At 40.9% G+C, this 22,283-nt stretch overlaps 1 protein-coding gene across 2 annotated transcripts; it reads left to right on the forward strand.

Moving 5' to 3' along the window:
- The first annotated feature begins 6,154 nt into the window (after positions 1-6,154).
- Positions 6,155-21,391, forward strand: LOC131573056 (pre-mRNA-splicing factor 18). Of its 2 annotated transcripts, XM_058826636.1 has the most exons (11): positions 6,155-6,276; positions 7,783-7,860; positions 7,985-8,011; positions 10,724-10,828; positions 12,068-12,181; positions 13,936-14,082; positions 15,801-15,869; positions 16,604-16,744; positions 17,188-17,259; positions 19,423-19,578; positions 20,773-21,391. In XM_058826636.1, the coding sequence occupies exons 1-11, from the start codon at positions 6,211-6,213 to the stop codon at positions 20,851-20,853; spliced, it is 1,056 nt and encodes a 351-aa protein (XP_058682619.1). In that variant the 5' UTR covers positions 6,155-6,210; the 3' UTR covers positions 20,854-21,391. The 2 variants fall into 2 exon arrangements, with proteins under 2 accessions (XP_058682619.1, XP_058682620.1); XM_058826637.1 differs by lacking the exon at positions 7,985-8,011.
- Positions 21,392-22,283: the final 892 nt, after the last annotated feature.

Below are 22,283 nucleotides of genomic sequence, written 5' to 3' on the forward strand. Positions count from 1 at the left end.
ACTCACACATGCACTTTTTAAAGAGAGATTATGTGAATTTTAAATCTCTGTCAGGCTGGAGACTGCCAACATCTGAAAATAGTGCTTTTATTCAGCAGTAAGATACACACAGCAGCATTTTCATTAATGTGACCCCCCCTTGATTTACCTTCAGAGGTGTACATACTGAAGACTCCATCACCCATTCAATCCCTGACCTCTCTGCTGAGGCAGCCAGCGCACCTGCATGGGCATTTTCTCTGAGATGGACACATCCTGCAGGGATCAAACTGACAACATAGAACTATGATCATTTAGTAGTAACTTTGAGAGATTTCTTGCCTGCATTGAATAGAAGCTAATGAACTCAGAAGTACAATACTTTATGCTCAGCCATTTATCTTCTATACACATTAAAGTGGAAGAAAAATAGATGTTTTTATGTGCTTTTATACCATTCAACAAGATCTGGTGTTTGGCTGGTGGTGTCTGTTAATACAACTAAAATGTCTCAAACCCAAGGGATGTTAAGTGTAGACATTGCTTTGGGGAAGATTGAAGAAAGAGACAATTGTATGAATCTAAAACACAGTGCATGAAGTTTGACAACCCAGTCTGCATTTGTAGGGCTTAGTCCTGTAACTGCACCTTTCCTGGAAAGACTGTTGTTTGAGTGAGTATGTGTAGTACAGACTGATGCTGGGAGTAAGGATGTTCAATGCTTCACTTCATTTGCCCTGCACTGTTGGAGTGCTAGAAAGAAGAGCTATAAAAATACCAACAACAGCAAAAAACCAAAACCAAAATGACAAAAAAACACGGCATGATCATTTTCCTCCAAGTTGTTTTGGATACTTGAACAGCCACAAATGGCCTCTGCTGTCAAAAAAGCGCAGTCTCCCTAGTGACATCTTGGGATCGATTCATTAGAAGCTCTGATGACACAGTGTCATAAGCTGAGCCATGAATACTGTTCCTGAAACAACAGAATTTTCATCAGGTATCTCACATACCAGCCAGGTTGGCAATAAATAAGCTGTTCTTAAATGCAAAGCTTTTTAGAAACAACAATGTGTTTTTACACCACCTCAGTTTTACATATAATAAAGCTGCTGGGATAGGAAAGACTCATGCATCCTATAGACAACCAAACAATGCTCATAAATATTCCCCTGTCAAAATCAGAGGATAATTAGCAGCCAAACAGTTATTTCAAGCATGTTTCTAAAAGCCACACTAGCCCTACTAACCAGTAACATCCATATTGATGTCACTACTTTCCTAACTATTTTAACAGTGCATTACAGAGGTGTGTCCTGGCAGATAGGAGCTGCAGGGGTTGACTTACCATGAGAACTAATCAAGTGATACTTTAAAAAGCAAACCAAACCAAATTCAAATGCTACCTTCATGATACACAGATGTCATACACTTTGGAAGACTTATGTTTGTTAGAAATGTAGGAACCTTTTTTCTGCCATTTCCTCCCCCATGAGCTTTCGTTGTCTTTGCAGTGGGATTTGGACACCTGTGGTGGAGTGCTATCCCCAACTTCTTCCTCAGGCTTCCCTCTAGCTGAGTGTTTCTCTGACTGTGACCTCCTGGGGAGTGTGTGCTATTTGGAAAGGTGAACAAGAAAGTGAAAGCCCAGAGCTTAAACTGACTAAATGGAGGGGATGGGCCCATCTCCAAAGTTAGGATTGCAGGGAAGTGCAGTTTGCAATCCTTTGCAGAAATATTAACATGTTTGATAGAACACCTGGAGGTGCCCTGTAGATGTGACAAGCTGGAGGTACCTGTAAGCAAAGTAGATGTGGGGGCAAAGAATGGGGAATTGGGTGGGTTAATCCCACACAGAAAGTTAGGGGCTGCTTTAATAAAAAAAGAAAAGACTGAGATTGGATGTAGAGCTCCTTTTGCCAGAAGTGGACATACTTAGTCATGGTGTAAAGGCAATTTTATCCAATGTCTTTTTTGGTATAGTGTTTTGAAGATGAATAAAAGAAACTATGTGCTTACCTGAAAAGGGTTTCCAAGAGTCATCTCTGCCCTTGTTACTTGAAATGAGTTCTGCAATCTTGGTCAGCTGCAAGGCATCAATTCTGCCTCCTGTGTGTGAGTAAAAACATACGCTGGCTTAACTGGGGGTTTCCTCTGTTTTAATATCAAATAGATAAGTGAAACTGGATGCCCATAAAGATATGACCTGAAAACGACTAAATGTAAATTGAATACAACCACTGAGAGCAGTCAAAATTATTCTGATCCATTTTACCACTTTGGAAAATAGATGACATCTGGGTTATTTGAGTAAAACTAGGTTATTTGAGCTGCCTTCAAAAATCTGTCTGTAGGTTGACAGTTGGCTTGCAGCAGATAAAGCTGAGCAATCACTTAACCAGCTAGAAATTGGAATGAAACACCTCATGTATGTTTTAAGCTTGTATTTCTATTGCTTACAAGGCTCTTATGAATGTTCCAAGATTTTGAATAACTTCTAGATTTCCCTTTCCAGTCTTGATTTCATGTTGTGAAGAAAATTACTTCAAAGTAGCTTTGTGGTTAACTCTGTGGGGTTGTTCCAGAGGTCTGCAGAAACCTGGATCTAGGGAAAACATGGGTAACACTATTGCTTCCAGATCCAAGCTCGTTTGCTGGGAGCTCTCAAGGTTCTGCAAGTGGTTTTGGGAGAGCTTAAAGGCCTGACTACAGCCACAACAGCAAATACCATATTTATTAATCACACAAGAGACAGAAATACACAGCCATAGTGGTACCAAACCAGCAGGACTGCCCTGAAAAGCAAAACAGGAGCAGTAGAAAACAAATAGTCAAGCTTTGGATTTATAGCAATGATCTAATTGAGCAGAGTAATGCCATGTATGATGAACTGATAATTTGAAATACAGCTTGGAAAAGCACACATTTCACTGTGTTAAAAATATCTTGTATAGTGATGTCATCTAAGGGATCATTGCATGGATGAGGGACTGGCACAGGGAAAGAATTGTCTGAAGGAACTTCACAACACAGTTAAACAGTTTCCACTCTCTGAGGGCTCCTCAGAACAGTGGTGACTTGGAGAAATCCTTCTGCAGTGTGGAGGAGCAGTTTCCACTATGTGATCCAAGGATGAGATCTCACACTGTGAGCTTTCATGTGCACCATGAGTTTGTCCAGCAAGCGGAGCTCCAGACATCCACCCTAGAGCCAAGAAGTGTGTGTGAATGGAGACAGTCAGAAGTTGAGAGATCCATAATGAAGCAAGTGGGACCATAACAAATTGCCAGCATAGATATTGCCTCAGGAAGATGTTCTGAAGAACAGAGGAGCTTTGAACTGTGTCCAGTTGAAACCTGACCCAGCCATCTCAACAATCCATGTCCCTCAGAAAATGCTGCCCTGACCTCAAGGCAAAGAGGAGTCTAACAGATTTGCCATCCTGGAGAGGAGACAGGAAGCAAGAGTGGATTTCTTCATGAGGTGTCAGTGAAAGAAAAAAGATACCACCTCTTCTTATACTTTACAAGGTTTTGTAACCTCTTCAAAAAGAGAAATCTCAAATGGATGGATGACATGAAAGATTTTTTTCTCTCTTTCCTTCTTTGGGGAGATATTGGTGAATGTCCTCAGAAAAACAGAATAACTACGTACTTGCATGCATACGGTTTGGGAGATGTAGTACTCTGTAGATTGCCACTTCTTGTCCATAGGACAAGACAATCTCTTGATCACAGAGGGGATTTACATTACAGGATGCTTTGATTTGGAGGCAAGAGAGCACAGAACCACACGTACTGGAAAAAAGAGCAGCTGTGGAAGGTTGAGTCATCGGTCAACTTCTAGGCAGCTTTTAGAGGTACAGCATTACTTTCCAACTTTGCCAAAGTTGTTTCACCAACATAAACTAATCATCTGCTTCCTTGTGCCATTTACCACTCCCTGACACCTTATTTATTTTTTTTTTAAACTGGGAGATCTTTGGTCTAAGAGTCACCTGACAGTAACTGAATCTTTCTCACAAATATTGTGTGTGAGTTGGCTTTCCTCCTTCCTTTTATACTGTCTCTAATTGAGGTATAATATCTGTCATGGTTTAATCCCAGATGGTGCACAGGCTCTCTCTCACTCTCCTCCAGCTACAGAGGGATGTGGGAGACAATTGGAAAAGTGAAAGTGAGAAGACTTCTGGATTGAAAGATAGTTCAATGGGACAGAAAAGGAAGAAAATAACAACAACAACAACAATAATAACAACAATAACAACAACATAATATACAAAACAACTGATGCACAATGCAATTGCTCACCACCTGCTCACCACAGCCCCCAACCAACTTTCCCCCCAGATTATATATTGAGTGTGATGCCATACAATATGGAATACCTTTCTGGTCAGCTGGGTCAGCTGTCCTGACTGCCTTATGTTCCCCAGTCTCATTGCTGGCAGGTTATGAGAAGCTGAAAAGACCTTGACTTAGTATAAACTTTGGTTAGCAACAACTAAAACATCAGTGTGTTATCAGTTATTCTCATACTTGATCCAAACCGCAGAACTGCACTAGGTAGTAGGAAGAAAATTACCTGTATCCCTGCCAAAACCAGGCCAGTGTCAGACTGGAGCAGGAAATGAAGCAAGGTGTAAGGTTATGTGTACTTTAGAGTAAATTGAGGGGGCAGCTGGCACTCTGACATAAGCATCTGGATTCACTTACCATAAAGTCCACTACAGAGTATTCCTACAACCTCCTGACTTATGCCCTTATCCAAATGTGGGCACATTCCCCCAGGACTCACACAGAGACATTCTTGGATTCTATCACCATCAGATGTGATATAATTTCCTTTTATAGAACTATGAAAAGCGTAGGAGGACTGTTCCTGCTTCTTCATTGCAAAACGATTGCATTCAAGCCTGAGGTAAAGCAGAGCATGACTTCTAAATGCAGAACCCTCCAGCCTGGAGTTAAACAACCCCTGTAAATCACTGTGCATTTTCTACATGGAAGAGTCATGGCACACAGCTCAGGTTATCTGAAGTGGGTGAAAAGCCAGTTGTGGTTACAGCTCTCCAAAACAGCTACTGGGGCTTACAATGGGGAAAGACAAGGAAGAAATCTGTGAGGACCTAAAGGCGAAAAAAAATCTGACAGGAGTTCTTAATCATTCTTCAAAGCATCTTCTGGACCTTTTGGACTTTATAGGCCACAGGGTAGAAATAGTTAGAGAAAATCAGGTAAATAAGGAAAATAAGATATTTCTTGATATTACTGCCTGTGTCACAAATGCTGAGTGATGGATGACAGAGGCATTTATCTCTGGTATGTGTACACTAAGGGGCTCAGTCCCTACCATCTACCCTCAGTCCTTAAGGCCTGAAGGAAGCAGATACCAGATATCACAGGCATCCCACCCTCCTACATGGCATTTGCACCCTGTGTGGCTGGCCAGTAACCAGCCTCACTAAATTATTTAGTTTGGAAAAGACCTCTAAAGTCATCAAATCCAATCATTAACCCTGCCAAGTCCACCAATAACCACATCCCCATGTCCCACATCTACACATCTTTTAAATACCTCCCAGGACAGTGACTCCACCACTTCTCTGACCAGACTGTCCCAGTGCTTGACAATACTTTTGGGGAAGAAATTTTTCCCAATACCCGAGGCCACGATTTATCTGATATTAGCTGTCATCTGCAACCAAGGCCCATCGCATGAGGCACTGCACAAACACACAGTCAGAGACTTTTCCCCAAAGATTTTTCAAGCTAAACAGAGAAGACAGCTGAATAAATTGCATGCAGACTCTCTTTAAAGAACCTGTCAAACACCCCTTTGTAAAACCAGCTATACTAAACCAGGGAAAGACCTCTGTAGAAGTCATATTCCATCTCTTTTGCTACATTCCTTGATAGAAAGCACCTATATTTTGTCTCTGTCTCATAATTACTGTCATTATATTGTCTGTGTATCACTTTAAATAATCTGCTTCCAACAACAGTATGATAGTACATACACACGGAAGAAACTTTTCCTAATAGCCAATCTGAAGGTCTCCTGGCACAACTTGAGGCCACCTCCTCTCCTCCTGTCACTTGTCACTCGGGAGAAGCGACTGACACGCTCCCAACGCCGCCGCTCCTCCCAGCCACCAGGGGGCGCCGCTCGGCGGCGCCACCTCCCCGGAAGTGACGGTGTTGTTTTCCTGCGGAGCTTCCCGAGGCCGCCATGGACATCCTGAAGCGGGAGATCAGCAGGAAGCGCCAGCAGCTGGAGGAGAAGGAGCTCCTGGGGGTGAGGGCGGCCGGCGTGGACACCAGGAGCCGCCTGTGGGCCCGGGGAAGGGCGGCGGGGGTGAGGCGGGAGCGGCCCGGGATGGGCCGAGGAAGGCGGCGCGGGGCGGCCCAGGGCCGAGCTTCCCAAAGCCGGGGTGATCCAGGATGGCATCGGGCAGGAGCCAGGAGGAGTTTGGGGGCGCGGATGCAGCCTGGCTTCAGCCTCGCTGCGTTTCGTGGGCTTTTGGGGCTGGTTTAGTTTATTTCGGGCACCTAGAGATGAGAAAAGTCAGCGCGAACTTTGGTGAACAGTGTGGTTTCTTTCCTCCCCCCAGTCGAGTACTGTCCATACCCGGGCAGGGTCTGAGCGGTGTGTGTGTGTAAAAACCCCAAACCCGGGCAAGGTCTGAGAGGTGTGTGTGTGTAAAAACCCCAAACCCGGGCAAGGTCTGAGAGGTGTGTGTGCCTAAAAACCCCAAACCCGGGCAGGGTCTGAGAGGTGTGTATGTAAAAACCCCAAACCCGGGCAAGGTCTGAGCGGTGTGTGTGTAAAAACCCCAAACCCGGGCAGGGTCTGAGAGGTGTGTGTGTGTAAAAACCCCAAACCCGGGCAGGGTCTGAGAGGTGTGTGTGTGTAAAAACCCCAAACGCGGGCAGGGTCTGAGAGGTGTGTGTGTGTAAAAACCCCAAACGCGGGCAGGGTCTGAAAGGTGTGTGTGTGTAAAAACCCCAAACCCGGGCAGGGTCTGAGCGGTGTGTGTGTGTAAAAACCCCAAACCCGGGCAGGGTCTGAGCGGTGTGTGTGTAAAAACCCCAAACCCGGGCAGGGTCTGAGCGGTGTGTGTATGTAAAAACCCCAGACCCGGGCAAGGTCTGAGCAGTGTTTGCCTAAAAACCTCACAGCACAGCTGAGCCCCTTTCAGGGGTATCTGATTTTGCATTTTGGCATCAGAAGCTGAAGTCAGGAGCAGCGGTCAGAGGCTGTTGTATGTCAGGCAAAGCATGGAGGAAGAAGTTGTAGTTTGTACTAATCAAGGAAAATGCTTTGGGATGACCACATTTTCCAGCTGTTGTGTGTCTGGAATGCCTTTTCAGGCACATTTCTACAAAGTTGCTCCAAGCAAGCTTATAAAATACTGTGTATAAAGGTAATCTCTCCCACATCCTTGATTTAATGTCAAATGATGTGGTTAGTATGCTTTATCTAAACAATCTGGGCCTGGTTGTGCACATCTGAAGTGAAGCTTTACGCCAAAGACCACCAAGGCCTTACAGGACAAAAAATTTGGGTTTTCTAAAGTGCTGACAAGCACATTGTATTTTAATTCTGCTTATATGTATATCCTGCAAGGTAACTCTATATTGCTGATTTCAGAGGTGCTTCCAACTAGTTCCCTTTCTGTGGCAATGTAGGCATCTCTGGGAAAGGATGTAGCTGAATTCACCAAGCCAAGTAAGAAAGTTTAAGCCATTTTTGCTCAGTCACGCAAAACTGTGAACTGGTAACAGCTGTCCTCTCTTTTAGGGAAATAAGAAGTATTTCAAACGCAGTGAGTTAGCCAAAAAGGAAGAGGAGGCCTACTTCCAGAGATGTGGCTACAAGGTATGGAAATTGTTCTTCCAGGACTTGGTGTGTTTATTTTGAAGTCTGCATTTTTTATCAACAATAACAATGTTGTTAATGGTAATTGTTGTTCTTTGTTTAATCTGTTAATGTTATACATTAGCCTGTAAATGAGAAGCCACCTGGAGAGGTATGATTTTCTGAAATCATTTTCAATGCAGGAGAAGATATGCATGACATACAGCTATTTAAGTTTGTGTTATGGTTTGGCTTTTATTTTTCGTTTGTTTGTTTTTATTTGTGGAAAGCATGAAGTGGCTCGGGATCAAAGCTTGTCTTCCTTTCTTATTAAATCGTGATGTTAGGCATGAACACTGGATCTGATATAGCCACCTTGCTCCCCTTATTGAGAAAAATGGATACATCTGGATAATTTTATCTGATCTTCATTGTCAAAAAGTCAAAAAGAAATCAGTATAGTGTGGGTGTGCATCAACAAGATCTGCCAACTCTCCTAAATTTGTATTTGGGTTTTGGCCATTAAACACCCAGCACTGAAGCACACAACAGCATTTATGTACCTGCTGGAAAAATATTAGAAACAATTGGTAACCTCGGGTGCATTTTGCAACAAATGGGTGATCTGGAAGGCTTTATCTGCCTTGTAATGGTGTCAGGGCAAGAGTTTAATGAAATGGAAAGAATGTTGTTGTCTTTTATAAGTGTGTGTGCCTGCCTGCCTGATGGGGTGTCTGGGAGGGGAATGCATTTTCTGGGGAAGACAGTTTCATAATCTTGTTTGCTGTTAGAGGGCATAAATAGGAGCTTTGTTTTCAAGTGACCTTTACCCAGTTAGTGACTTATTCTGAAACCTTGATCTGTTTGTGCGTATTTGAACGTCAATGCCAAAATGATTCTTGGAATGTGCAGCATAAAGTCATGGGAAAGTTCTGTGAATCCAGCTGCTCTTCCAAGTGCAAATGTCTGCCTGATGCCTTTTGAGCATTAGCTTGAATTCATCAGAACCTGATGTGGTTCCTGATGTGTTACCTGTGCCGCTGCAGCACCGGTTATGGTGTGAAATGCAGCCCTGAAAATGGTTTTAAAATAAGTTACTTTGTTAAATTTAGTATCTTTTTAGAGCCTCCCATATTTCTGCATTTGTTCTTTATTCTGTTAATGAGACATGGAACACAGACTGATTTCCTTTTAAATTCAGGTTCCTTTTTGCTTTGCTTAGACTTAGTAAGTTGGAATAATTTCACTTACTTGAAGAAAGCATTGAAGCAAAAATAACAGTGGTAAAGATACTGCTTATAACTTGGAGTCCAGCTGACAGAATGGATCAAATATTTTCTTCCAGTGCTGCTATCTCTTTATGATTTCAAGAATGTTTGTAAGTTAAAATTTGTGTGTATCCTTCTGCTCTGGGAGTATATTTTTAAAAAAAAATTTACACTGTTCTTCCATACTTTCTGTACCCTGTCAATTCCTCTTTCCCTGCATTGATGGAAATTTTATTTTTCCCCTCCCTTTATGTGTTAAACATTGATTTAATTGTCTTTCCCTTGTTCATTCCATACACCTGTACTTGTAGGATTGATTTTTTCTGTGTTTACTAATAGAGCATTGAATGTAGATTTGTAGCTGAATCTTGTAGCTGGAGCCCCAGGAGTGAATCCTGCCAAGCACATGGAGTCACACTGACACCTGAGCAAGGCTGGCACCATGGCCTGAAAGAATAAAAAAGCCTCTTTAAAAAAAAAAAAAAAAAATGCTGTCCAGTACCTTCTTTAAAATGATCAACCCAAGTGCAGTCTGCCCATGCACAGGGAATGCTGCAGGCTGCTCTAGCATTAATTGGATTGTTTCCCTTTTAGCAAGTACACAAAGGAAATAAATTAAGGAAAAACAAGGATATATTTCCTTATTATAGGAATATTACCACCAGCAATCTGCTCCTGCTCTCAGAAGTGTTGAATATGAGCTTATACAGGGAGCTGTAGTTACATGGCTGCTGTCGCAAAGTTACTTTGATCAAAGAGTTGTTTTGAATTATTAAAATACTGAATAATGAAGAAGAAATGCTCTCTTTGATTCAGGGACCTTCTTTTAGACTAATGATATTCTGTTCCTGTGAGGAGTTGTCTTTTCTGGTTTTTTTTGTTTTTTTTTTTTAATCTGCAAGAAACTGGCAAGGTTGTTAGAGAGGTGCATTACCTAAAACAAGGTTAGAGAGGTGCATTACCTCTCAAAACCCAGCAGAAACTGTGGATCACTGTTAACTGCTCAGCTTGCTGAAGCTGCAGGTAATAAACACTGTAACTGACACTGGAAGAAGCAGCTCCACTCACCCTGCTCTGGGGTTTTCCTTCCTGTCCTTCTGTCTGTGCATGTGCTGGTCCTGGGGAGCTGGATGAGGAAGTGAAGCAGGCTGGGAACAGTACCAGTATTTGTGTTTATCAGAGTATTTTCTGTTTGAATAATTTCCCCCTTCTGGTTTATCACACAGTGATGCAAATGGTCTTGCATGGGTAGGAAGGACGGAACAGGGGCAGGAATCAACAGGCAGAGGGTGGTTTTGCTATTTTTGGCACCAGTGCTGGTATCTGCCTGCTAAAGTGACAGTCAAACTTCAGCAATTGTCCTTTCTGTTTGCTGGAGAGACTAACACTTCTGCAGGTTGCAGGAAGCAGTTAATTACTGATACTGTCAAGTATACTATACTGATACTATCAAGAACAACTATTGTTCTAATTTTATGGACCATAAAACTATGAAACTAAAGGTTTATATTATCATGCTAAGTCTGTGTTCCAGAGCTCTGTATCTTGCCATCATTTCTCATCAATATGTGGGTTTGTTTCTGTTGCACATGAGTAACTGTGTCTGTTGAATGTAGGTACAGCAGCAGGAAGAGGAGGAGAAACCACTGGCTGCATCAAATCCAGTGCTGGAACTGGAACTGGCAGAGGAAAAGTTACCAATGACTCTTTCCAGACAGGAGGTAAAATCAGTCACCATAAACTGACCCCTTGAGTTTACAGCAAATGCACCTGTAATTTCTCGTTAGGGCTGTTTCATCCAGTGAACTGTACTTTTTATGGCACTTTTATTAAATAATAAGCTTCCATGTTTGCAGTCAGCAGTTAATGATCATCTTTGCTTATCAGCGCTCTGCTGTCCAATTGAATGCATAGGGAGGTACAGATGGGTAGAGCCTCTCTGTTACAGGGATTTACACAGCTATAACATTTTACAGCTCTTTCAGAGTGATACTCTGAATATCAGCATTATCCTTGGATAGTACTGAAGATGGCATGCTGACTTTTTCCAAGATTTTTTTCTCCTGGGCTTCTTTTCTTTGTAACTCATTGGTCTGAACACAAATTTAGAAACTAAGTTTTGGAAGTTCACCTTAGCCTGTAGAGGAAACGGTCCTAAAGCCAGAGCAGCTGGGATGTTCTTTGCCTTTTCTATGTATAAAAATGCCTATTTAGATTTAAGTTCACAAACAGATTCACACCCCAAAGCAGAAGCAGGAAGTTCAGAAGTACAGAATGTACTCTAATCTTGGAAATACTGAAATTCACAGCTGAGGTCATCCAAACATGTCACACCTCCCCTTAATTTGTCAGGATATTCAGGTTTTTACAGGACTTGTAATGAGGGTTGTTAGTTTTGTGTTTGGTTTCAGGTTTGAATCAAATTGAGGGAGACTTTTTCACTTCTATTATATCTACTTTTAAATTAACTATCCCATTAGATTTTGGGACTTCATATTTCCAGATGTTTAATGATGGGGGTTTTCAGCAGATCATCTTGTAGCTGTGCTGGGACAACCTGCAGCCCAGTTAGTATTTTTATTGTCAAGACAAGTAGGTGAGTAAGATTATTGTCGAGTTCCTTTGTGATTTTGAAAGTGGTTTTTAAGCTCTGCCAGAGGCATGATTTTTGTGTATTTGTTAGAACAAGTCAGAGCAGGAAGAAGTCGGCTGTATCAAACAGCCTGGGATTTTATTCAAAATTTGGATCAGTAATATTTGGAATGACCTTTCACTGAAATACCGTGGGAATTTTATATTTAGATTGTAAAGTGTCTGGAACATTTTTCTGCTGCTTAAAATATTGCCATTTCCTCTCCAGTTCAGCTCAGCTTGTTATTCTAAGCAAAGTAAATAAATCTGTCATTCTGGATTTTATTTTGCTTCCTTTATGCGTCAGGGAGCGCTTTGATTCTTTTCAGGTTATCAGGAGGTTACGAGAGAGGGGTGAGCCCATCAGGCTGTTTGGAGAAACAGATTATGATGCATTTCAACGTCTGAGGAAGATAGAAATTCTTGCACCTGAAGTGAACAAGGTAAGACTGGCTCTTAGTTACTTATTTGTGGTGGGGTAATCAATAAGTAACCCTAGAAAAGTTACCGAAAATCGCTTTCAGTAACTGTTAATATTCAGGAGGAGAGGTACTAGACAGCAAAGAGAATACGGTGCTCTTGTCTCATTTTTTTTCTGAGAAACTATGTTAAGTATCAGATTTTTGTGCACAATTACATTATGTTAGAGAGTTCAGCTCTAGAAATCTACCAGGCCCTTGTCAGTTGGAAAGGGTTTTTGGGTGGCACCAATACTTCAGCTTGTTCTGCCCCTTCTTTTTAATGAGCAGAGAACAGTCATTTACTGTTAAAATAATCCTGTGTTTGTGGTTATGTGCACCCGTGGGAAGGCACAAGTAAGTAAGAGCAGGACTGCATACTGTCTCTCTGGGATATAAATGATTTTTCAAATCCCTGTATTCCAGAGCTATAACTTGTTATGGAAATGTCATTTTACCCCTTCTCTTTAAAGTAGCCATCAACTCAGTAGCTGACTTGATGATATAATTAATTTATTCATTTTGTCTTAAGAAATGAACAGTTAAGTGAGGAGCTAGATCTGGGGTTTGTTTTACATTCACTGTTAACCAAATTTACAGCCTTACTAACAAAATTACAATTTGCATTTTCTTCCCTAATTTGTGGCAAACTGAATTGTTTTAAATGTCTTTCCAGAGGCTGCCCATAAAAGGGAAGCCTTTTCCTCTCCAGGTCTTTAAAATAAAGATAAACACATCTAGAAATAAAAGCTCTGCTAATGAAAGCTTCCCCTCCAGCAGCATTGATCACAGGAGCAGGATTAGGAAATAGAGAGCCCATAAATACAGTTGTGCTGGATTGTTGTTACATGTTTCAGTCACTCTTGTTGCTGTCTAGGGAGATTCTGCATGTTGCTTAGTCAATCAGCCTTGTGGTTCAGACATTTTTAGAGTAACTAAATGATTAATAGAAATGCTTCAGACAGCCAAGCTTGATGATAGAAGAGGGGAAGTAACTGCATATCCATTCCCTGTAGAGTGGCTGAATTTATCTGAGGGTAAAAAATGTCATACTCCTTTATAGAGCTTTATATTTTACGTCTCAAGACGAGAAGGCAAATCCTTCAACTGTGGTTAAGGCAAGTTGTGTTCTATTTGAAAGGACCTTTTAATTTTATATATATAGTTTTAAACTGATTCTGTTTTTTTTAGTCACCTATTCCAAAGCTGAGGGTTAAACAGTGAATCTATATAAAACATTCTACTATGTTTAAATAATTTGTAATAAAAGAAAACAACATAATTGTTTTATGTCTGGCACTGAAGGAGTGTTACCTTATTTACAGCTTTTTTCAGGGCAGATATGAAAACTTGGAGATCTGATGATGGTTATGGTCTGGTTTTCATTTGTTTTGGGGTGGTTCAGTGCATTGCTTGGAGAAAATGACTTGAAGAAAGTCCTAAAGGCTGATTCCATCCTCCAGGATTTTTTTTTTGGTGAAAATACTGTAAAAAGTATTTTTCATAGGTATGAGCACTTCAGAAGTTCATGCACCTGTTTTTTGTTAGGTGCTGAAGGTTTTTGTTAGGAACTGTTCTTGGAGTTCAGTTAAATTCAAACAACAACACTAAACCCTTATGTGTGTGTTTACAGAATTTGCAGCTTAAACAGAAGTTGGATACTCACAGTGACAGTACTGAAATACTTTTATTTACCTGAGGGTTTTTTTAATAAATCATTCTATTTTTTTTTTTCCTAGGGCCTGAGAAATGACCTGAAGGCTGCTTTGGATAAGATTGATCAGCAGTACCTGAATGAAATTGTAGGCGGCCAAGAAGCCGGAGATGATGACTCCCAGAATGACCTGAAAGTCCATGAGGAGAATACTACTATTGAAGAACTAGAAGTATGGGATAGATCATAGCTAAGGGGTGTTAGATATAGTATGTTGCTGTAAGAAAGCTTCAGGATTGTTTAGACAAAGTTGACTTTTTTTCAACAGCTGACTTAGGCATTTGGAAGTATTCTTATAGAGAAAATTTAGGTTTCCAAACCTGGAGTTGCACTGTAGGTGCCTACAAAAGACAAGTGAAAACTCAAGTGGTCTTTTTTTACAACACTTCAGCCCAAAGGGGACAGGTGTGGCCTGCAAAGACAGTGGTACAGTTAAGATCCATTCTCCAGGCATTTCAGAAGTAGAGAATTTAATTGCAATACCTGGTCATAAATGCCAATGCCTTTCCAATGAATATTTGAGAGGGTAATAAGGTCAGTACCAATTAATTTTCCCTATACAAGGAGGAAGGACTCTGAAAAACAGACACACAGGAAGAATGTTTGATATGAAAACATCTAGGATTAAAAAAAAAAAAAAAAAAAGCATCAGATGTAGGCAGACCACAGGAAATATAAGAAGTGCAGAGATAATGTGTCCCAGAAACTTGAGTGGAAATGGCTGCTCTGTTCTGAAAGAATCCTGTGATGTTTGTGTGAGCAAGTGGAGAGTAAGTGCCAGGAAATGCATTCATCACCTGGTATTTCAGGATAATGTTTTGAAAAGCACATTAACTTGAGCTGAAGACTTTTACCCTTAATCTTCAAAACTCTTTGCAGGAGTTAATCTTCATAACGTCCTTCCAAAAGCGTTTTTAAGAACTAATACGATTTATAGCTGAAAGCTGAAGTGAATACATTATTATGAAGAAATAGTCTGGGGTTTTTGTTAATGGTGCCAGGGGTTCTGGTTTAAAATAACTGCAGTACCACAGTGGATAGCAGCAGTGGTATTGGAGCTGCATTTTATTGATCTGTTAGCTCTCAAAATAACCCCTTTTTGTGGTAATAGGGCAGGCTTGGTTTGAGCCATGCAAACAATCTGTTTCTAAAAAGTTTGAAAACACTGCATCTTAAATTTTGTTACTTCAGCTGTATTGCCTTGAGCATAAAGGCTTATATTGAATTTGACTCCAAATCTAGGACATTTTTTAAAATAAATCTCACTTTGGAAATGTGAGGGCAATGGAAATAGATTCTAAATCCAACTATACCTACTGGAAAATGTTTGTAAAACTTATTGTTAGTATTTACAGTTTCGAGGTTTTGGAGTATTGGAGCATACAGCTGGGCTTTTTTAGTGGTTTGTTGCTTCGTTGTTTGGGGTTTTTTTTTAGATTTTTTTCCCTCAAATTCACAATTGCAATTAAATGATAAAAAGCCTCAGTGCATTAGAGAATTGAAATAGCATAACAAAATAACTAGGTTAATTGATGGCTTTGGGGATCTCAAAAAATGCAGAGCACCCACAGTTCCCCTTCATACAGTGCTGTCAGACATCTGCTAATAATAATTGCTAATAATTGCTAATGCAAATAATATAGTAGTTAATGATTGAGGAATTACTGTTGTATTGACTTTTCAGAAATAATCATATTGGCATTGTGATGTAAATGTTTTTAATAGATTAATGAATTTCAGTAGCATCTGTAGCTGTTTCATGATCAGTGTTTGGGATTTCTTGTGGAATTTATTGCAGTTTGTGGTGCAGTGAACCATGCTCTGCTCTGGTGGTGCTGGCAGACTAGACAAAGTAGAAATAATGGCCCTTTTTTTCCCCCCCTCTTCCAGGCTTTGGGAGAATCCTTAGGACGGGGTGATGATCACTATGATATGGACATCATAACAAAGTTCTTGAAGGTAACAGACTCTGATTATTCTGCAGTTGTGTCATATTATTACTGCCATGCAGATACATTTCAAGAATAGGAGAGTGGGTTTCAGCTGCTTGAGAGGAAAATCTCACATGTTATGTGTAAGATGTGGTTTTTTTGAAATACTTGGCACTCCACAGTCTTTGTTAGTCACAACAGTGACTTGTGCCAGATCTGGGAAAGAGCTCTTGGGAGAGCGGTGTTCAAAATCTGGTCCTGCTTTTCCAGACAAAATAAATACGGTTTTGATTTTCATGTGATATTTGAGGCAGTTGTCTGTAGTTGCTTCTGTGTAGTGCTGTGGCATCAAAACTTTTGGAGGAGTTTCCTTGGAACAGTGCAAGCTGAATTGGAATGTCACCTAATACTGTTAGTGAAATTAGAGTTTTAAAGGAAGTCCACAGGTTCAAGTGGATGGCAGGAAATTGTTTCCCTTGTTTCCTGGCAAGAAACATGTGTTGCCTCTCAGCTGAGTCAGCCAGTGCCTGTGTGACTGTTGTGGTGATCAAAGTCACAGCAAGAACTGAAGCTTTAATTTGTGTGTATACATTTAAGATAAGTTCCTGTCCCTCCTTGCCTACCCTTCTGAAAAAGGTTTTACCTTTGTAAAACTTCTCCAGAAAACTCACTTTGCCTCGGTTGCTTAGCCCTCTGTTCCGTCTGATGTGCTGGGGAAGTCACTAGATGGCACCATGACACAGATGTGCTTGCTCCCTGCAGTTCCTCCTGGGAGTTTGGGCCAAGGAGTTGAATGCCAGAGAGGACTATGTGAAACGGGGCGTGCAGGGGAAGCTGAACAGCGCCACTCAGAAACAGACAGAGTCCTACCTGCGGCCGCTCTTCAGAAAGCTCCGCAAAAGGGTAAACCACCTTTAAATGCCACTTCCAGGTACCCAGAATTAGTGCCCTTTCTAGGGCAGTCTTAGCCTCACTGAAGGAGAGGGGATAAGTGAGTTGGTCACAGTTTCTATGTCTAGAGCTCCTGACACTCAGTTCTGACTATCTCAATCAGTGAAATCTGCCCATCCACTGCTTTTCCAGCTGTTTAAAGCAGCACCTGCTCCCTGAGTTGCAAACAGGACAGAAAACTGAGGTTGCATTTTGCACTTTGCCATCAGCTACCAGGTGTAACTGCTTAACCTCTCCTCTTCAGATCCTTCATTTGAATAATGAACATGTTTTCCTTTGTGAAACTCCAAATAAGGGTAGTTGCTAAACTTTATATAAATGCTGAGTAAGATGATTTTCCTGAGCTGCTGTTCTGCAGTAAATGTCTTTTTTTTTCTTTCCTGTCTCTCCTGTAGACACTTCCTGCAGACATCAAAGAATCAATAACAGATATTATTAAATTTATGTTGCAAAGAGAATACGTGAAGGTATGTTTGTTTGTACTCTTCCATTATGTTCACACTGTCTGGTTTTAAAAGATTGAGTTTATTGCTTCAGCATTCCCATTTTTTTTTCATTTTGAAGATGCATAGCTGGAAATAAAGCATCTATCCCAACAAAATGGAAAATGGCTGTGAAATGTTAGGCTCCAAGTAGTGTTTGATCCACAGTCTGATAGAAGACCTTTTGAGGTTCATGAAACTGCACAGCTTTGTAAATATGAAGAAGATTTTTCTCAGAGATGTGTATATTAAGTTGCAGAGCATTCCTCTAGGGGAAACCTGATGTCCTTAGATTAAATGAAGGTATTGAATAGTAATAGGATGTTGATTAATTAATTAGGAATTAATTGAGGCAAACTGAGTTATTGAATATGAAGCACTGTCCCTTTCTTTGTCTACACTCACATTAAGTGGCCTGGTAAAGTTGAGGTAAGTAGAAAAGATTTTTTGGATGAAGTCTTCTCACTGGAGGAAGCAGAAGTACTTTGAGACACAAGATCCAAGACAATGTTAGGTTTTATTTGTGGCTGCCTTCAGAAGTGAAATTCAAATACCAGTAGCATTTGCTGAAGTAGCCTGTGTATGCAGGCAAAACCGAACTGTCTTTTGCCTTTGAATTTCTAGTATTTCTTACTGTTCTTGTGAGGATTTGACATAATTAGTCAAGTAAGCAAGCAAACCTGCTTTTGATGCTGAAAAAAACTTTATATGGCCTAAGGCAAATTTAATCCAAATCATTTGTAAGCAGAACTGAACATGTGGGATGTATGATAGTGGGGTTTTATTTTGAAGCATTTTTTTTCTCTTGGTTGTCATCATTATGTGGAAATTCCCTTTCCAATACCTTCCCAAATGAATGAGCATGCAGGAATGTGGTGTATCTCTGGGTTAATCAGCAGTGCTTCTGTCTCCTGGAGGTGCTTACCTTTAAGTAAACTTCACAGAGAGATTTTGAGTACACTTAAGTACACATTTGAATGTTTTGTTTTGCTTTTTCTTACATTAGGCTAATTCTTTTACAGATACTCACATCCTTTTCAATTTCCTAAGAGACTTGTCTCTTTTTGCATGCTCTTGTCTTCTGTTTCTTTTTGCCTGCTGCTTGCTTTATGCAGCCGAGTGAATGCTGTCAGCCACAAATTCTTGCTATTTTGTTGGTTGAAGAGCTTGAAAAATTTTAATTTTGAAATCAATGTGTTGACAGCAGGCAAATGCCAGAATGCAAGGTGTCCACTCAGCCTTAATTAACCCTGTTGTGACAGTCCTGCAAGGGCCTTTAATTGCATGTTCACATACTGTTCATCACAAAAGTATATTTAAGTCAGCAAGTAGGTATTTGACTAAGACTGTCCAGATTCTGCCTCATGCAGGCAGTGACTAAGCTCTGTCCCCTCTTCAGATTTGCTTTTCGGTCTGTCTGCCACCCCCTGCCTTTTTCATTATTCACCTCCCAGTTTGTTCAGTGCTAGCTGGAAAGGAATCTGCACCCACTGGTCATGATTGCTGCTTCTTATTGTCCAGTTTTTGAATAGGAGTTGATAAATTAACTTTTTACTAGTGAGTTTTGTAGCTGCTTTCTAATAGACAAGGAATGTCCTGTTCCATGTCCTTTGGGTTTTTTTTGTAATTATGTCTGTCACTTGCTGGTTCTCAGTTGTTATGTTGGGGTTTTTTTTAAGCTCTATACTTCTCTTCCTTTCTTCCTTTCTTTCTGTTAATTTTCCCTTTGAGTTCTATCCCTGTTTTTTCCAGGTATGTTGTCTGTTACAGCTTTAAAACAGGATCTGTGCTCTTCATGGGAAAATTCCTGATTGATTTACTGTTGCTACTGCTCTGGCCATAAGCATGGTTACAAATGTAACCTTTTTTAACCAGAGATGGTTGAGTTGAAAACAATCCCAGTAAACCCTAGTTTTGACCAAGGTAACCAAGCTGCCTTATCCAGTTACTTTTTTTCTTAAGGGAAAGTCCATAGTCCTCACTTCCCTTGGAGTTCCATGTGGGAATGTGTGTTGTGCAGTTGGTTAATACCATGCAGTAACCCCAGATCAGAGAGACTGAAATGGGTGTTTAACTGCACGTGGCAGTGCAAAAATGCTTTGTGTGGTGCTGTTGCTGTGGTGCTGAGTGATGCCCTTCCCTGTCCAGGCGAACGATGCCTATCTGCAGATGGCCATTGGCAACGCCCCCTGGCCCATCGGCGTCACCATGGTCGGCATCCACGCGCGGACGGGGCGCGAGAAGATTTTCTCCAAGCACGTGGCCCACGTGCTCAATGATGAAACTCAGAGGAAATACATACAGGTAATGTCAGCTTTGGAAATCAGGTCTGCTTGTGTAGGGGCATCTTTGAGAAACATCAGTGTCAGGTGATGTGGTAAAAGGGTACTGGAAGTGGACAGGTTAATTTGGGTCAAACAGGACATCCAGGTAATAGGTGGCTTATCTTGGACCTGAATGCTCTTCAGTGCTGGGCCAGGAACAGTCTAATGAGTTTTTCTGAACTGCTGTGATCATGCTTGAACACCAAATCAGCTGTGAAGACAGGCTTGATTTTTCTGTTTAACTCATGCTTTAAACATCATGCACAGAATTAAATACTGTTAGATTCAGTCCTTCTGACTATTTCTGCAACTAGATAAATGCCAGGTTTAGTTCTTCCTGGGCATCTTCATACCCATGTAGACTTCTGATAGTGGAATTAGTAGCAGTGCTGGTTTTCTACTCTGTCCTTTCAACACAGTGGGTGGACAGGTCTGAGGAAACAAGCCTTCTCTCTTTATATTATTAAATGTGTTTGGCTCTTGCCAGTTGCAGTTTCATTGAGATAAAAAACCTTCGGGGATAACTCTGAAGCCTCCAGAGCAGTATCATGGAGCTCAGAGCTCCTGGCAGGGGAGGTTTACAGAAACATCTTCCTTCTGCAGCAACAGGACTCCTGTTGCTTTTCAGCTTCTGCAGATGTCTGCAAGGAAATTGTTTGCAAAATGCAACTTCACCTTCTGTTCTGAGTCTTTAAGTTTTTGGGCTGCGAGTAAAACCTTTGGTTTTTCTTCAACTATAATTTTTAATAGCATAACCTGAAAAAATACTGTTGTGAAGTCACAGTTTGGTTCTTGCCTTGGCTGTGCAGCTTGTTTTGAAATTGTTTTTTGCTCTTTAGAATTAATTTTCATTTTCAGCTTTCTTGTAAATATAATTAATTATGATATAATTTGGTGATAAAGAGGGATTAAAGAATTGCTGTGATCCTCCATGGTGAGTCTTACCAGGTGGGACTGAAGCTGTTGCCTTTTTGATTATGCCACAGACTCCTCTAATATTGAAGAGAACCTCAAACTTTGAACAGAATAATGACCAAAATAAAAATCCCAACCTCAAAATATCAACCTTTTCTTTTTAATTCTTCTTGTTAAGCTTAAGAATACTGTAGGCTATTGAGTTTGTTCAACAGCTGCAGCCTTATTACAGAACTGTCCTTGTTTTGTTAATTCCTAGGGGCTGAAGAGGCTCATGACCATTTGCCAGAAGCACTTCCCAACAGACCCATCCAAATGTGTGGAGTACAATGCACTGTGAGGCTCTGTGGGGGCCAGGATGGGACTCACATTTTGGTCTCCAACACCCAGAGAGGATGGAAGAGGCAGAGTTTGAGCCTGAACACCAACAAGAACTTGGCTTTGTAAAAAAAGCAGAAAGGAGATTTTTTTATAGCTTCCGTTTTCTGAGCCCCATTTATTTAGGTTTATTTTGAAATATGTGCTTTTTGCTGAACACATCCAATGTACAGCAGAGGGGTGGGTTTTGAAGAGTTTAAACCAAGACAATGACCAAGGGAAAATGCACATGACAGCTGCTTTTATTTCAGTTTGTTATTCAGGGAACTGTGCAAACTGAACTGTTTCCCATATTTTAGAGCTTTAGGTGAGTCTCAGCCCTGCAAGGAGCATGTGTGGAGCTTTTTTTTGGCTGCTTTTGCATTGGAGACTGACGTGGGGAGATGATTAGAGGGAAGCAGTTGAATCTGAATCTTGGTTATTTCTGTAAATATAAAGACTTTATTGGATAATCTTTCATGTGGTATTTATCAGGAATAAAAAAAAATGGTTTATATATTTCTCAGCCTCAGTGCAAAGTTTTTGATCTTGAATGCATCTGATTTGGCTTTTTTTTTTTTTCCTGGTAACGACATTTTTAATATAAACCTTCTGGGCTTGGGGGAAGTAATCTTATGGCTCTTGAGGCTTTCAAATTCCATTTTTATACATCTGGAGAAAATTTTCAGTCTGCTGGGTATTGCAGAGAAAATAATTAGGACCTCCCATGACCATGAACAGTATTTCTACCAGCCACAAATCTTTACCATTGTGTATCCTGACTGGGAATGGTGAGGAAACTCATGGGAACGATGTCTAATTCTGCAGAAACAGTGAAATACTGAAACTTTGTTAGTTTTGAGCAGAACCACTTCCTCAAGAAATGTGTCATTATTCCATTGAATGGGTTTGCCTGGGTCCTCACCTCGTCTGGCAGCTTGGAGCTGGAACTGGAGCCCTCTTCTCAAGGAGTGACCCGTGTCCCTTGGGTGTTCCCAGTGTCCTGTCGGGGATGTGAGTTGGGAGGAGTATCTTGGAGAACTTCAGGTTCTTCTGGAGACTCCTAGATTCTGAAGTGCTTCTTTGGACACAGAAAATTTTCAGTCTGGAGTGTTTTACCCCAGAAAAAATGTCAAGAGCTTAGTGTTTAGAAGAAATAAAATGAGGCTGATGAGACCTCACTGTCTCTTGGGGGAGGGGCTTTTAGGGGAGGAGATGGGGATTTGTGGGGAGAAGCTGGGCAGATGTCAGGAGCATGGAAGAGTTTCATTAACAGTGGTTTCTGGTGATTTTCTTTGCAGTGCTCTGTACAGATACTCTTTGGGGGCGTTATTATAACGGAAACATTTGTAACGCTGCAACTTTATTCCTCTCCCCACCCAGACTGTTTCCTGAACTGTTTCTAAATCTTTA

This window comes from Poecile atricapillus, chromosome Z (assembly GCF_030490865.1).
Source record: "Poecile atricapillus isolate bPoeAtr1 chromosome Z, bPoeAtr1.hap1, whole genome shotgun sequence".
Classification (NCBI taxonomy): domain Eukaryota; kingdom Metazoa; phylum Chordata; class Aves; order Passeriformes; family Paridae; genus Poecile; species Poecile atricapillus.